Below are 13,997 nucleotides of genomic sequence, written 5' to 3' on the forward strand. Positions count from 1 at the left end.
ATCTGAATAAAATCAATGTATTAAATGTAGTTCCACCGGGCATGACGTCATCAGTGTCACCTCTCTGCTGTCTTTATGGGAAAGGGACGTCAGACTATCATTTAAATTTGGAGTGACGTGGATTGTTTGAGGCGGCACAGCACTGCAAATTATTACATTTGATCATCTGCTCACCACTTCCCCGTTTGTGGTCTTCTGGTCAAGGAATCATTTGAGATTGCGTCCTTTTGTTGCTCCATCAGGGACTTGGCCCGGCAAAAATGGCTGCTGTGAATTTATTTCCTGACTGAATACGCTGCATGTTCTACAAAAATGAAATAAATCATGCATTGTCTTAACTTTCAATCAGATCTGGAGTTGTTTCACTCCCAAATTCATGTCTTGAAAGTAATAAGAAATAATGAAGTCTATGGATCAACCCTTTTTTGTTTTGTTTTGTTTTTTTAATAGAAATTCAGACTTTTCTCATAATTATAGCTGAAGATGTGTTATTATCCCTTCCCTATGTCCCCTTTTGAAATATTCTTTTCACAGCGGTGGCTTCACTGATATTTTCTACTTCACCGATTGCTGCTAGTTCACTGACCAGTAGAGCAGAGCAAGAATCTCAATCAGTCTTGCGTGAAACAGACAAATATTTGCAAATTTAATCTGGTTCGATAATACGCTCTTCTCTTCCCTGAAACCACTTTGAGCTTGTAATATAAATAGTAAAATAATAAAACGCCTGAATATTTCCTCATAGTCAAATAATTTAGCTTATCTGTTAATCCACAGCCACCCACGAAGGACACGCTGTACCACTGGCAGTCAGCGAGCTCTTGGACCTGATATTGCATAACTTCAGTTCTTCTGGCTCTGCTGGTCACAAGTTTATTTTTCTGTAATAAACTCAGCTTTCTGCTCTTGGATGCTTTACAAGTCATCTTTCATTTATATTCCAAACAAACCACAAAACAAATGAAGTCAGAGAAACCCTGCATCATTGCTATTGTACTGCCTTTACTCTGCTTCATAACACAGGATAGAACTGTTTGTGAATCCATCTTTTATTTTCTTTATTATCAGTTCATATCATGCTCCATGTTTGCTGCGGGCTGTTGTCAAATCAAAGTTATCTGTCAGCTCTGGGTAAATATACAATTGCTATGACCTTCGGACTCAATCAATAGAGTCTTAGTCCAGTAGCTGATTGGATCAGCCTGTCTAGGGGCTCTGTAAGCCAGCAGACCTTATGTTGGTTCCATCTTCGCCCAACTGATGGGACACTGAGGAAAATTCATTCCCAAAAAGATGGCTCTGTCTTTAGCTCTGCTGCTCCTCAGCTTAGTAGCTTTACAAACAACTGCAACATCTAAAAAAGGTAAACTGGAGCTTGAAGATTTTTTTTTTTTTTTTTTTTGCATTTGAGCACAGAGATAATTTATTGCACCGGTGCTAAGTATTCCTCATATGCACTTTTGCAGAGATTAGCAGCAAATGTTTGTCACTGCTGTACTCTACAAAATGGATAACATTTTGCTGTGTATTCGGATTTATTGCAAAGAATCCTGCTTGCTTTGTTTTTCATTTGTTAAATTACAGTTTGTGACCGACCTCCTGTCACTGATGGGATTGATGAGTTGACCCTCAAACGAGTGTATGAGGTTGGCCAGGAAGTGACTCTGACATGTGAGCAGGGTTACTTGCCTTCAACGACGACCCCTCAAAGGATTTCCTGCACTGCCACTGGAGAATGGACGCAGTCAGCTCTGGCATGTTCCCGTGAGTTTAGACAGTAGGACGGGATGCATTCAGAATAAACCGCATGTTAAGTAGAGTGCATACATCCACTCAAGCCAACCTCAGCTACACCTTATATGAAAAAAGCCATTTTTTAAAATTTTAATTGGACACAATTTTGTGAGATCCTGCAAACAGCACAGAGAGTGTGTTGTCATGAAGCCTTGGAACTAGCTTTGAATATTAGGCTGTCATTTTTGACACACAGGAAATAATAGTTGAAACAAAATAACATCTAAGGATGTATAATATGGCCAACACCCAGTAACCTAAAAAGACAGGGAGAAGATCTTTGTTTCACCAATTAATTTTGGCCATCATACAAAACAGACAAACGTCAGGCGGAGCCAGCCTTATTCATTGATTCATCACTTTTATTCATTGAGGTTTTGAATTACATGTGACTGGAGGGGCATGTATTCTCCTTCAATTAATAGTTGACCCAAAAAGGAAAATTTAGTCATCATATATGCACCTGCAGGCCAATGGAAAGTTCGGTGTAGTGTTTTACTTTGAGTCCACTAAACACTACTGGAGTTTCACAGAAAAATGTGTCGCAATAAACAACCCAAGAGAATGGTGAATTTTTTTTTTAACTCCTCTGGTATTTTATTTGAAAAATATCTGTTTATGCCATTGAAAAAAAAGTTTTACAGTCACACAGATTTGACTGTCATATGAACAAAAAGCTGTAATAGTTTTGTCTTTGTCTTGTACTGAGTAACAAGAACAATTCCAGAGATACGGAGTGAATATTATCTTGATTGTCTTCTCGGCAGCTAAAATGTGCCCAATCCCCAGACCGCTGCAGCCTTTAGCAATGGGGAGGACGGAAGCTCCGTATAAGAGTGTGCTCAACTTCACCTGTGATGATGGGTAAGAGCGAAAAAAAGTAAAAGTCCCTTTTGATTTCAAAACTGATCATTACAATAAGAAGTTGCTGGGTTTGAGTCCCGGGTCTCTTGTATGTGCAGACTTGCTCACAAAGTACATACTGATGTAAGCTGAACTCACCAACTGTGAAACAGGGTTTGTATGGTCTCAAATGCAGTCACACTGGCAGGTGTTACATTGGTAATGCCTTTAATTTAAACTGATTAGAGGAGGGGACAGACTGAAGTGCGGTCAAGGTTCTGGTGCAGGTTGGTACCATGAGATCCACAGACGTGGGGGCAGACAGGAGTGTGGTCGAGGTGCAGTTGTAGGTCGGTACCGTGAGATCCAGAGACATGGGAGCAGGCAGAAGCGTAGCTGAGGTGCAGGCGAAGGTCAGTACCATGAGATCCAGAGATCAAGGGGCAGACAGAAGCGGTGTAGGCTAGTACTCGGTTGAAACAGACAATTCCATATCTGGGGTGGGGAGGGTGGAGGTCGGGGGGGGAATCATCCAGATTGTCACAAGTTTCCATATTGTCCCAAGATCTCTGGCTGTTAGTTGTTCAGTGTTACTGGGGACTGGGCAGAGCAACAATGAGTTGAGTCGACAATAAAAAGTAGCAGGAACCCAAGAACTCTTCACTGGCCCATAACCTTCCCAGTCCACCAGATATTGCATGCCTCACCCTTGGCAGCAAGAACAATGAAGGCGTTGGACGGCACAAATAGGCCCGCCTTCAACCATGTGAGTAGGAGGGGTAGGAGGTGTTGGGGGTACCAACGGGCTCTCTGGAGCAGGTTTGATTTTGGAGACATGGAAGGTGGGATGAATACGTATAGACTGAGGGAACTAGAGTCTTACTGCTACTGAGTTTATTATTCTTTGAATGGGGAATGGGCCAGTGAACCTGGGTGCCAACTTATTCGTCTCAATGTGGAGGGGCAGGTCTTTGGTGGAAAGCCAAACCTTTTGTCGGACCTGGTAAACAGGGGCTTGTAAGCGATGACAGTTGGTAGATGTGGCATAATCAGCAGAGTGTTGTAGGGATTGCGGGCTCGTGTCCAGGTATGTTGGCAGCGATTTATGCGCTTCCACCGAAGGGCAAGAACCCTCTTTTTCTAGGACAGGGAACAGAGGACGCTGATACCCATATGAGCATTGGAAAGGTGAGAGACTGTTGGCAGAGCTAACCAGGGTGTTGTGGGTATATTCTACCCAAACAAGTTGTGAGGACCAGGAGGAGGGATTGGACGACACCAGCAGAGAGTGGTTTCCATCTCCTGGTTCTTTCTCTCCATTTGACCATTAGACTGGGGGTGGAAAACTCATGACAGACTAACAGATACCCCCGACAAACTACAGAACTCTCATCAAAATATGGACGTGAACTGGGGGCCTCGATTTGAACCAAGGTCAATGGAGATGCGATTAAGGTGAATAACATGATGGAGGAGAAGTGTGGTAGTCTCTTTAGCAGATTGGAGTTTTTGAAGGGGAATGAAGTGTGCCATCTTACTGAACCTGTCAACTATCATGAGGATGGTGGTGTTTCCTTCAGAGGGGGGAAGACCAGTAAGAAAATCCAGGGAAATGTGTGACCAGGGACAATAGTGTATGGGGAGTGGATGAAGGTAGCCAGGGGAAGCCTGATGGGATGGTTTGTGCTGTTGCAAATAGGGCAGGCTCTGATGAATCCTTGCACGTCCTCTTCCATGGAGGGCCACCAGAACCATTGTCACTGGAACTCCTTGGTTATGTGCACCCCAGGCTGACAGGTGAGCTTGGATGATGTGACGACTGCAAAACCCCTGACCCCCCTGACAGACAATCAGGGGGGCAAGCTCTGGGTCCTGGTTGATCAGCCGAGGCGAGGCAACTTTGACTGCTAGCAGTTCTCGGTTTCCAATACCATAGCTTTGTTCCACAGGGGTCAGGCGGCAAGACAAGAAGGCACATGGGTGGGATTTCTGATCTGAGGCTGAACATTGAGACAGCACAGACCTACCCCCACATCAGAGGCATCCACTTCCACCACAAACTGTCTTTCAGGGTCAGGGACATACAGGATGGGAGTAGTGGTGAAGCGTGCCTTTAGCCTTTAGTCTGTCTATTCCGCTTGGCTGTGCCCTATAGCCTAGCTCTCCCTGTTAAATGGTTTATGGTAAACGCCACTGTTGGTCCCTCAGAACCAAAAATGAGAGGTTGCAGTGCAAAAAAGATGGTGCAGATGATTGGTTTGCCGAAGAGGAGAGAGCCTGTTCTTGCATGGTTGCGGCCTGTTTGGCCTCAGCTGAGACAGATGCCATGAGGGCCTCATGGTTCTGGAGGACTCCTTCAATCCGTTCAAAAACGATTGTTGACCCGGGAAGTGTGTGCTGGGTCCATGTTTGGCCAGATTGTATTGAAACAGGGTTTGTATGGACCCAAATGCAATCACACTGGCAGTTGTTTGATTTGTAATGACTTTTATTCAAAGTGATTAGAGGAGGAGACCGACTGGAGCATGGAGGTTCTGGTACAAGTGGGATCCAGAGATGTGGGGGCGGACAGGAGCGTGGTCGAGGTGCAGGTGTAGGTCGGTACTGTGAGATCCAGAGACGTGGAGTAGGCAGAAGCATGGCTAACGTGCAGGCGGAGAGATCCAGAGTCGTGGGGGCAGGCAGAAGCATGGCCAAGGAGCAGGTGAAGGTTGGTACCACAAGATCCAGAAACGTAGGGGCAGGAACAAACAGGGTCAAATCTGGGAACTCAGTCCAAAGGATACTGCTGGTGAGCCTTGCATGGGAGTTTAACAATCTGGCATAGGGGAGAGGGAGACCTAAATAACATGGGGACAGGTGTAGGTGGTTGAGCCCGATTAGCTGAGGAAGTTAGCTGAGGGAGTGAGTGGAGATGTGTTCAGGGTGACAACGAAAAATAGGTGGTGAGAACCTGCAGACCATGACAAATTGTTTCATCTAGTACAGTATAACACAACATCCCCGCAACAACAGGTATAGACTAACATTTTAATTTGTAAGCATGTTTTAAACAATGCAGAACAATGAACAATGGTTCTGTTATACTGCAATAATTTACCCAGGTGTACTTAATAAAGTGGAAAGTGAAAGTATTCCAGACTGCGATATTCTTTTCTTCAGGTATGTCATGCAAGGAGCCAATGAAAGTCGATGCTTACCTGACGGCACGTGGAGCAACCCACCACCTCTCTGCAAAGGTAGTGGAGGAAAACAACTGATGTCATCATTACTCAGACATGACGCCGGGGTCTTTACGACTCACCTGTAAATGTCAGACCCTTGATAATATCCTTGGAAGCAAAAACCAGAATCCAGAAAAACTGAGATGTCTGTCTGGTCAACCTATAAAGACGATGAAGTCCCTCATTTCTCTTCTTACAGCTGTAAATTGTCCCCTGCCCAATCCCCCAACTGAGGGGAAAATTGTCCATGATAAGCCAGTAACTGGAAACACCATAGCATATGGACAAGCATGGACATATGAGTGTAACCCACCCAAGGCACCAAGTTTTGAGAGAGGATCCTGCATGGCTGATGGGACTGTGCCTGAACCACCAGTGTGTCGAGGTAGGAAGACAGTGACATCACGTACATGTGAAATCACAGCAACTGAATAATGCTGGATCTCATGTCTGACCTCCTCCCAGAGGTGAGCTGCCCCATACCAAGAGCGATACCCAATGGCTTCATTGTTTTTGCTGTCATGAGACCGCATGGCTACAAGGAGAAGGTGAAGTATGCCTGCAATGAGCACTACATCTTGGAAGGAGAGGCAGAGACACAGTGCAGAAACACAGGTGAATGGTCCACCAAGCCGGTCTGCAGAGGTGAGTCATGATCTGACAGTTCATCCTCAGGTTAAATCTCTGTGCTTCATTATTGCATCTTTAATCAATCAACAGTATCCAAATGTGAATGTCTTGGAATTTGCTGATATTTCTGTTTTACCAACCAGCTCCCTGCACCGTCGGCATCAAAAGAGGACGGATTTTCTACAATGCCAGGAAACTTTGGATCGCAGACCTAAAACCCAACAGAGTCCTCCACGGAGAACATGTTGCCTTTTATTGTCTGAACAAAACCGAAAGGTGCGGCTACCCTGTGGCCACCACTTGTATTGATGGAACCTTGCCTATCCCAGAGTGCTTTGAGGGTGAGTTCTTGACAAATCTAATCCCCATTTCTACCACTACTTCTAACCAGGTAATAGCAAGAAAACGAGTCAAACCAGTCTGTTGCATAATAGGTCGATGAAATTACTCTTTTTCCTTTACTTCTTTTTAGAACCCGGCAAGGTGGAGTACACGTTAAGGCCCAAAACGCTTCCATCAGAAATCGCCATGTGTACCTCCTCCCCGCCTGCAAGCCCTGCAAGCTCTGGGAGACCCACATAACTGCTGAGAAGGACCTGGAACATTATATGCTTTATTAAATCTACTACAAGACAGGGACCACCTTTCATTGGTTACCATCTTTTATTTTGTAATTTCAACCAAAAATGAAATCATAGCTAAATTAGTAACAAACCATGTAAATGTACTTTTACAGAGGCCGTTAAAAATGAGCCGGATGACTCGAAGACCCTGTTTACATGTGCACTTTTGAATCTTTTCCAGTTTCCACATGTATTACAAAGGTTACAATAAAATAAAATAACAAATCTGACTTGTGTTGAAAAAAATGATCTTTTGTGCTTTTTGTGAAATGCCTTCAGAATTAATATCCAATCAGTTATGAAAAAAAAATAAAAAAAAGTCAGAAAAGTAGTGACGGCATATCCCCTCTGTCTCAACTGAAGTTACACCCACGTGTCATCTGATTTCTTAGGGAACCCAAAGAAAGGAGCGTTTTAGGAGCAAAACAGGAAATGTGTCATAAGTCAAAGAGACATCAGTATCACACTGACAAAAGGACATAATCAGTTAAAAAAACATTAGTTTGTACTTTAATTTCCTGATCAAAATGCTGTTATTTACGATTGAGTAAAGAAGTTTTTGTAAATATTTATTAGGCGTATCAGATGGCAGCTATATTTTTTCTGATATGACTTGACTGTTGTCTGTAACAACATCTACTGCACGTCTGTCCGTCCTGGGTGAGGGATCCCTCCTCCCCTCCTCACCCTGAGGTTTCTCAGATTTTTCCCTGTTAAAAGGGTTTTCTATGGAGTTTTTCCTCAGTCGATGTGAGGGTCAAAGGACAGAGGATGTTGTTATGATGCCATGTGAAGCCCTTTGAGACAAACTGTTTGTGAAAACGGGCTATACAAATAAAATTGCCTTGCATTGAATATTTGTCTTTTTTAAATGTCATTAAACAGTTCTGGTCAATTTGATGGGATTTTTTATCTCCACGATCGCAGCAGCAACAATTTGTCAAAATCATTAACTCTGTAAAATCACCTTTCACCTTTAATGCTGTGTAAGAGCTTGGCAGAAATAGGGGAAATTCCACTGCTGGATTGTTTCACTTCACTTTACCTCTATTTCTGCAGCGAAAAGTTACTTCATGCCTCTCTTATCTGTTCCTTTCACAGACGCACAAACAGCAGCGACACAGCAGACAGAGATTGAACAAGAAACCACAGAAAAGAGCCGAAGAGGAACATCTGTATAGTTCGACCAAGGATGGAATATACGTTGTCTTTGTTGCTCCTCACTGTATGTTTTATCACCGTGACATCAGAAGAACACACTGGTATTGGCTTTTACATTCTGGTATTTAGGTCTTGGTTGTTTGTGTGTTTTTCTGCAAATCTTTATTTGCACTGATCGTGGTGACAGTTCGTTGGAGAAGCGATGCAGTTGTTTTCATTTTCATGTTTTATTTAGAGTCACGGTTTTGGTTTGACTTTGTTTTTAAATGTTGACAGTAATGTGCGATAGAATTTATGTTGTTTTAAGAAGAGCGGAGCAAATTTTCTCTAACCATAAAAAAGTCTTAATGTCCCTCTCTAAATATTGAGTAAATGATTTGTTTATCCAAAATGCACGTGCAGTTTTTGGTCATGTATCTATGTGTTCTCTATTATTATCCTTTCATTTACTCTACTTTTCCCTGAAGTATGTCCCAGGCCACAGCTGGCAGCCAACATTGTGGTGGAAGGTCTCCAGAGGTATTTTAACCCGGGTGAAGAGATTGTGCTCCACTGCAAACAAGGATACACCCCGGTGTCTGGCCCCCGCAAGATTGTCTGCGCTCTCACCGGAGAATGGACAGCCACCAAACTCATGTGCTTACGTGGGTCTGAATTTATTTTTTTTAGGACATTTTTTTTCAGACTGCGAAATAATTCAGTTATTGTTTCAAAGTCTGCAATACTCATATTTTCAAGAAGCATTGAAAATACTTTTTAGGGAAAGTGTAATAACCAGTTTATTACAAGCAGTGAGTCCATATGGATGCAGTGAAACTTCATGCTTTTCTTTTTAATGCAAAGAATTGTGATGCAAGTCTGGGACTGATATTGTCAACCTGAGTAGCTGTTTTATAAATATGGAGATAAACACAAATAGCAGTATATGAAGAGTTAGTTGTGTATTGATTAGGAAAAGGGAAGTATTAGAACTTGTAGCCTGCACAGCTGGAACAAAACTGGAGTGCATTATTATTGACATACACCAATGTGATTCCACACATTTACATTTCTCAAAAAACGACTGAAACCACTTTTTTCTCTTTCAGCAAAACGGTGTCCCTATCCTGATCCACTGGCTCATGGAGACGTATACTATGAGGATAATGTGTACCAGAGTACAATCAACTACACCTGTCATGAGGGGTAAAGCAACAGCATCTTTACGAATTTGAGAAATGGATCTCATAATTTACCCAGAGATCTGTCGTAGAATGTGACTCGCCATTAAACTTCAAAGTGAAAGCAATCTCTTCAGTTTGAGGCTGAATTTCAATTTTCAAATTGTTCTCCAATAAGTTCATTGATTGGCGTTCACGATGAACAGAACTGTGCTAAAAAAGTGATTATGTACGGTGGTCATTTCGCATGAATTGTAAAATGATGAAGCTGCTTTACACAGGTACACCTTGATTGGTGAGAGCACCTCCGAGTGTCTCGCCAATGGAACGTGGAGCCAGTCGGTACCGTTGTGCCAGCGTAAGTAATTTCCTGTGTCTTTCTTTAGAACAGGAAAAGAACTGAGCTCATCAAGATTCATGCTGCAGCGAAAAGTTGAAAATCCAAACATTTACATGCACGTGTTCATTATTCTGTCTCTTTTGTTGTAGCCATGTCTTGTGGTCTTGCTCCAATCCCAGAGTTTGGGATGATCGTTTACGACAAGAGGATCAGAGGCAACACCACTTATTTTGGCATCGGCGGGACGTATAAGTGCCTGCCTCCATACGTTCTCATTGGTGAAGCAAGAGCGGAGTGTAATGCTGATGGCACCTGGAGCAAAACACCTGAGTGCCGAGGTATGGAGGCTGGAGAGCCAGAAGCTTAACTATCTAACTGATCACAATAACTACTACGTCGAAAAATGATAGTTTATGATAGATATCACAGCTTTGTATTGGTGCAACATTGCAGTTGGAAACTGAGAATTTGTGTTGAAGATTGAATTCCTGACAAAGTGGATAAACTGCAGTAAAATGACCAAGACAGTTGAAAGCCATGGTTGACAATCAAACAACAGGCACAAGCTACCTGGTTTATTCTTGAGTGGAGAATGGAGCCAGTCCATCGCAGGGCCAGGACCAATAGACAGACAACCATTAACACTCACAGCCATGCCTACCGTCAATTTAGAGTATCGACAGTAGTTTAAGTCAAGCCCGTGAATTAATGGGTATTTCCATCTTTGATAATAGAATTATAATAAAACTCCTTCTTTCAAACCACAAGTCAAAACAATTTATTTATTAAATACTAGAATGCCAGACATCAAGGTTGGATCCTTACTTCCGCTGTGGGAAAGTCCTCCAGCCAGACGATCACATTCAGACAAAGGACAATGACCACACACATTAAAGAACAGAGCCAAGTCTGCCACATTTGCACCGTCTTCACAGGATTTGTTTAAATGCTACATTTTATAAAACAGAGTTGAAAAGTTCACAATTTAATGAACTTTTCGTGTGCAAACAAAGAGAAATAACAAATCCATTTCCAATCTCTCCACTGAACTGATGAACGCGTTCCTTCACAGTGGTGACCTGCCCTCCACCAGAGAATATTGACAGAGGTTACATGTCAATCAACGAAGACAGAGACTTTCACTTCATGGAAACACTGAAATATGGCTGCTTAGGTCACTATGTGTTAGAGGGAAACCTCCAGGTTATTTGTCAGAAGAATGGAGCCTGGTCTGAAAAGCCATCTTGCAAAGGTAGGTGCATTAAGTAGTTATTTCTTTTATATGTAAATGAAATGAACCTGCAGACATCCAAAGGATTATTAGTGTCTACTTAATGTCAATCACGTTAGCAAACTAAGGTCTTTCTTATGACTTTCAGCTCCTTGTAGGGTTAATATACAAAGAGGGCGGATACTGTACAAGGGTCGAAATCTCTGGATTAAAGACCTGCAGCCGAACAGAGTCTTACACAAGGAAATAGTCTCAGTCTACTGCATGAACAAGGCCAGGAGTTGTGGTTATGCAGTGTCGACCCAGTGCATCGATGGGAAGCTCATAATCCCTGAATGTTTTGAAGGTAAGGCATATTCCTCGGAATAAGCAAAATGTAATAATGCAGCAAAAATACTGCAGTGGCGTCCTCTGCTGGTGTGTGTGAGACTTCCCCCTTTCCACAAGCTCTGTTCACATCCTGTTCCTCATGCTCTGTGCAAACTTTTTATTCAGTGAAAGGATGCAACGTGTGCCCTTGACTCAGTGTCTGTTCAAGAATGTCTTCAGCTGCTCGGTAGACGAGGTCTTACAGACTCTTTATGCTTCCCACAGCTCTCAAACACGATTGTGCCACCAGTATTAAAGGGTTAATTCATTGAAAGATAAAAACCCATTCATATACTTAACCTCAAGCTGATGGAAGGTCGGGTGAAGTTGTTTTAGTCCACAAAACACTGCTGCAGTTTCACAGGAAAAGCCGCTGCAGTATTCTCCCAAACGACCGAAGTGATTGTCAAACCAATTCGAAATGTAAAAAAAAAAAGAAAAAAAAAAAAAAAAGCGTAATAAAACCATAAAAAGCCTCCGCATGCAAAGTTGTTTTAAAAATATGTCACCAATTCATGTTTTTAGCTTCACTAAAAAAAAGTCATTCTTTGGTGAACTATCCCTTTATGAGGATGATTGATCATCTTGTTTGTACGAAGAAAATCATCTTATGAATGAAACTTTCATTCACAGGAAAAACAATCTGAAAAAAAGCTATCAATAATAATATATTGTTGTCTGTGTGTGTGTGTGTGTGTGTGTGTGTGTGTGTGTGTGTGTGTGTGTGTGTGTGTGTGTGCGTCTTTCTCTTTTCTAGTGCCCAGCAGCATTGACTATAACCTTTATTCAGGTTCACTTCCATCAGAAATTCAACAGTGCTAAAAGCAGCTCTTTCCTGAAGTCCACTGCAATATGATTTGAAAGGAGATTTTGGTGTTCCACTCCACGTGTGTATCCAGGACATCTTCACTTGGGCCATGACATAACCAACCTCAATGAACGTCAAGACAGCAAAATGTGTAAACACAGATGTGTCATGCATAAAGGTGTCATTACTGACTTTCAAAGCTCATCTCAGCGCTCATCAAGTTGTCTGTATTCAAGGCCAAGTGTGCTTTTATGTTTGATCTAAAGCTGATATTACAATTTAGAGCAGCATAAACGCGCAGGTACCAGACTCTCAGCTTTGTTATCACTTTTCCATCCGTCACATTCTTCTGAAATCACTGCTTATCGAAACATTTTTTTATTTTGAATCACTTTATTCAGAAGAGGGTTCACATTCGCTTGTTCTGGATTGATTCCTCCGCTCTTCACGACTTTACGATTAGGGTCACGAAAATATTTTGCTTTTAATGTGCTAAAGCAACACTGGATGATCATTAGAAAAACATGACACTTTAAAATCAATGATTTATGTGACTTTCATGAATCAAAAATGAATTACATTGTGAATAACATTAAATTTTTTGACTGAAAGAGGGAATGGCTGTGGGTAGTTGTCTTTCTCTCTACGCGGCGCTGCAGCAGACGGGCTGGTTCATATCTAGCTTAGACTCGTGCCACACTCGGGAAATCTAAACAACAAACAATGAATGTGATTGAACGTGGAATTAATTTTGTTTCAGACTATGGTCTAATGTGAGGAGGCAACTTTAGCTAAGAGATTAAAACAGGATGTAAACATATCAGTATCAGTGTGTGTGTGTGTGTGTGTGTGGTCAAGATTCCACCACCCTACTTTTAATTACACTGAGACGACAACTTGTTTCTAATATAATCTACAGTGTCATTACTGGGACAAGTCAAACGTCTGGTTGTCTGTCTCTGTATGTTGGCCCTGCGATGGACTGGTGACCTGTCCAGGGTGAACCCCGCCTCTCACCTGTAGCCTCTGGGATAGGCTCAGCCTCCCCCCCCCCCCCCTTAACAGGAATAAGTGGAAGAAAATGGATGGATGGATGGTTTCAATTTATGCATGAAGGCATTTGATAAAATATAGCACATCCTTAAAATACTGGCATCCAGGGGATACGTACTTTCTTTGATAATTCAGTGGTAGAGCATCATATTTGACCTAAAGATTCAGCAGTCAGAGGTCAACGTGCTGATAGAAACCTCTTCTGCTGTGTAAAGCTTGTGTGTGTTTTGTTGTTGAATGTCATGAAAATCCAGTAAAATTTTCCCTGTGCTAAGCTAACTACAACTAGCTAAGGGTGAAAGGTTTCGACCGTCTAGTCTGGAAACGATGGACAAGAGAATCACCCAGAATGTTGGTGTGTTCCTGCGAATGATACAAATGTAGACTAGATGTAGAGCAGCAGACTAAAACAGGCCTACAAACCCCTGAGGTCATCGTCTGGTTTGGTCTGCATCGCTTCTTCGTGGTGCAGAACTCAGTCACCACTCTCTGGTGGTGGACATAAAAGAAAGAGAGAGAATCTCAGGTTAGTCTGAGCTTGAATTATTGAAGTCAGGATGTTACATGGATCAACAAGAGTCTGTGAAGCTCAAGAGAAGTTGCTCTCACCTGCGGTGCCAGGGTCGCCACTTCTAAAGCCACTGTCACAAACACACCAGGTTTATTGCTTTAACCACCATGGGCCATGGGTTGAACATGGGGCTGCAATAGTTGGCCAAGATGCTCGTGAAGCTTTTGTTGCCAGAATACAAATAAATATG

General features: G+C 42.4%; 2 protein-coding genes across 2 annotated transcripts; both read left to right on the forward strand.

The window, feature by feature from the left end:
* Nucleotides 1–1,200: 1,200 nt before the first annotated feature.
* LOC147257283 (beta-2-glycoprotein 1-like) lies at nucleotides 1,201–7,351 on the forward strand. Its single transcript, XM_086210158.1, has 8 exons — nucleotides 1,201–1,363; nucleotides 1,585–1,764; nucleotides 2,562–2,658; nucleotides 5,800–5,876; nucleotides 6,061–6,246; nucleotides 6,327–6,506; nucleotides 6,635–6,832; nucleotides 6,964–7,351. Exons 1-8 carry the CDS (start codon nucleotides 1,294–1,296, stop codon nucleotides 7,071–7,073), a joined length of 1,098 nt encoding a protein of 365 aa, XP_086066284.1. The 5' UTR covers nucleotides 1,201–1,293; the 3' UTR covers nucleotides 7,074–7,351.
* Nucleotides 7,352–8,177: 826 nt separating this feature from the next.
* On the forward strand, nucleotides 8,178–12,801 carry LOC147257284 (beta-2-glycoprotein 1-like). Its single transcript, XM_086211091.1, has 8 exons — nucleotides 8,178–8,376; nucleotides 8,743–8,919; nucleotides 9,364–9,460; nucleotides 9,717–9,793; nucleotides 9,925–10,113; nucleotides 10,848–11,027; nucleotides 11,155–11,352; nucleotides 12,133–12,801. The coding sequence occupies exons 1-8, from the start codon at nucleotides 8,307–8,309 to the stop codon at nucleotides 12,195–12,197; spliced, it is 1,053 nt and encodes a 350-aa protein (XP_086067217.1). The 5' UTR covers nucleotides 8,178–8,306; the 3' UTR covers nucleotides 12,198–12,801.
* The last annotated feature ends 1,196 nt before the right edge of the window (nucleotides 12,802–13,997 follow it).

Source organism: Aulostomus chinensis, chromosome 8, assembly GCF_037954235.1.
Source record: "Aulostomus chinensis isolate RoL2024-O1b breed Wild chromosome 8, RoL_Achi_v1.0, whole genome shotgun sequence".
Lineage (NCBI taxonomy): Eukaryota > Metazoa > Chordata > Actinopteri > Syngnathiformes > Aulostomidae > Aulostomus > Aulostomus chinensis.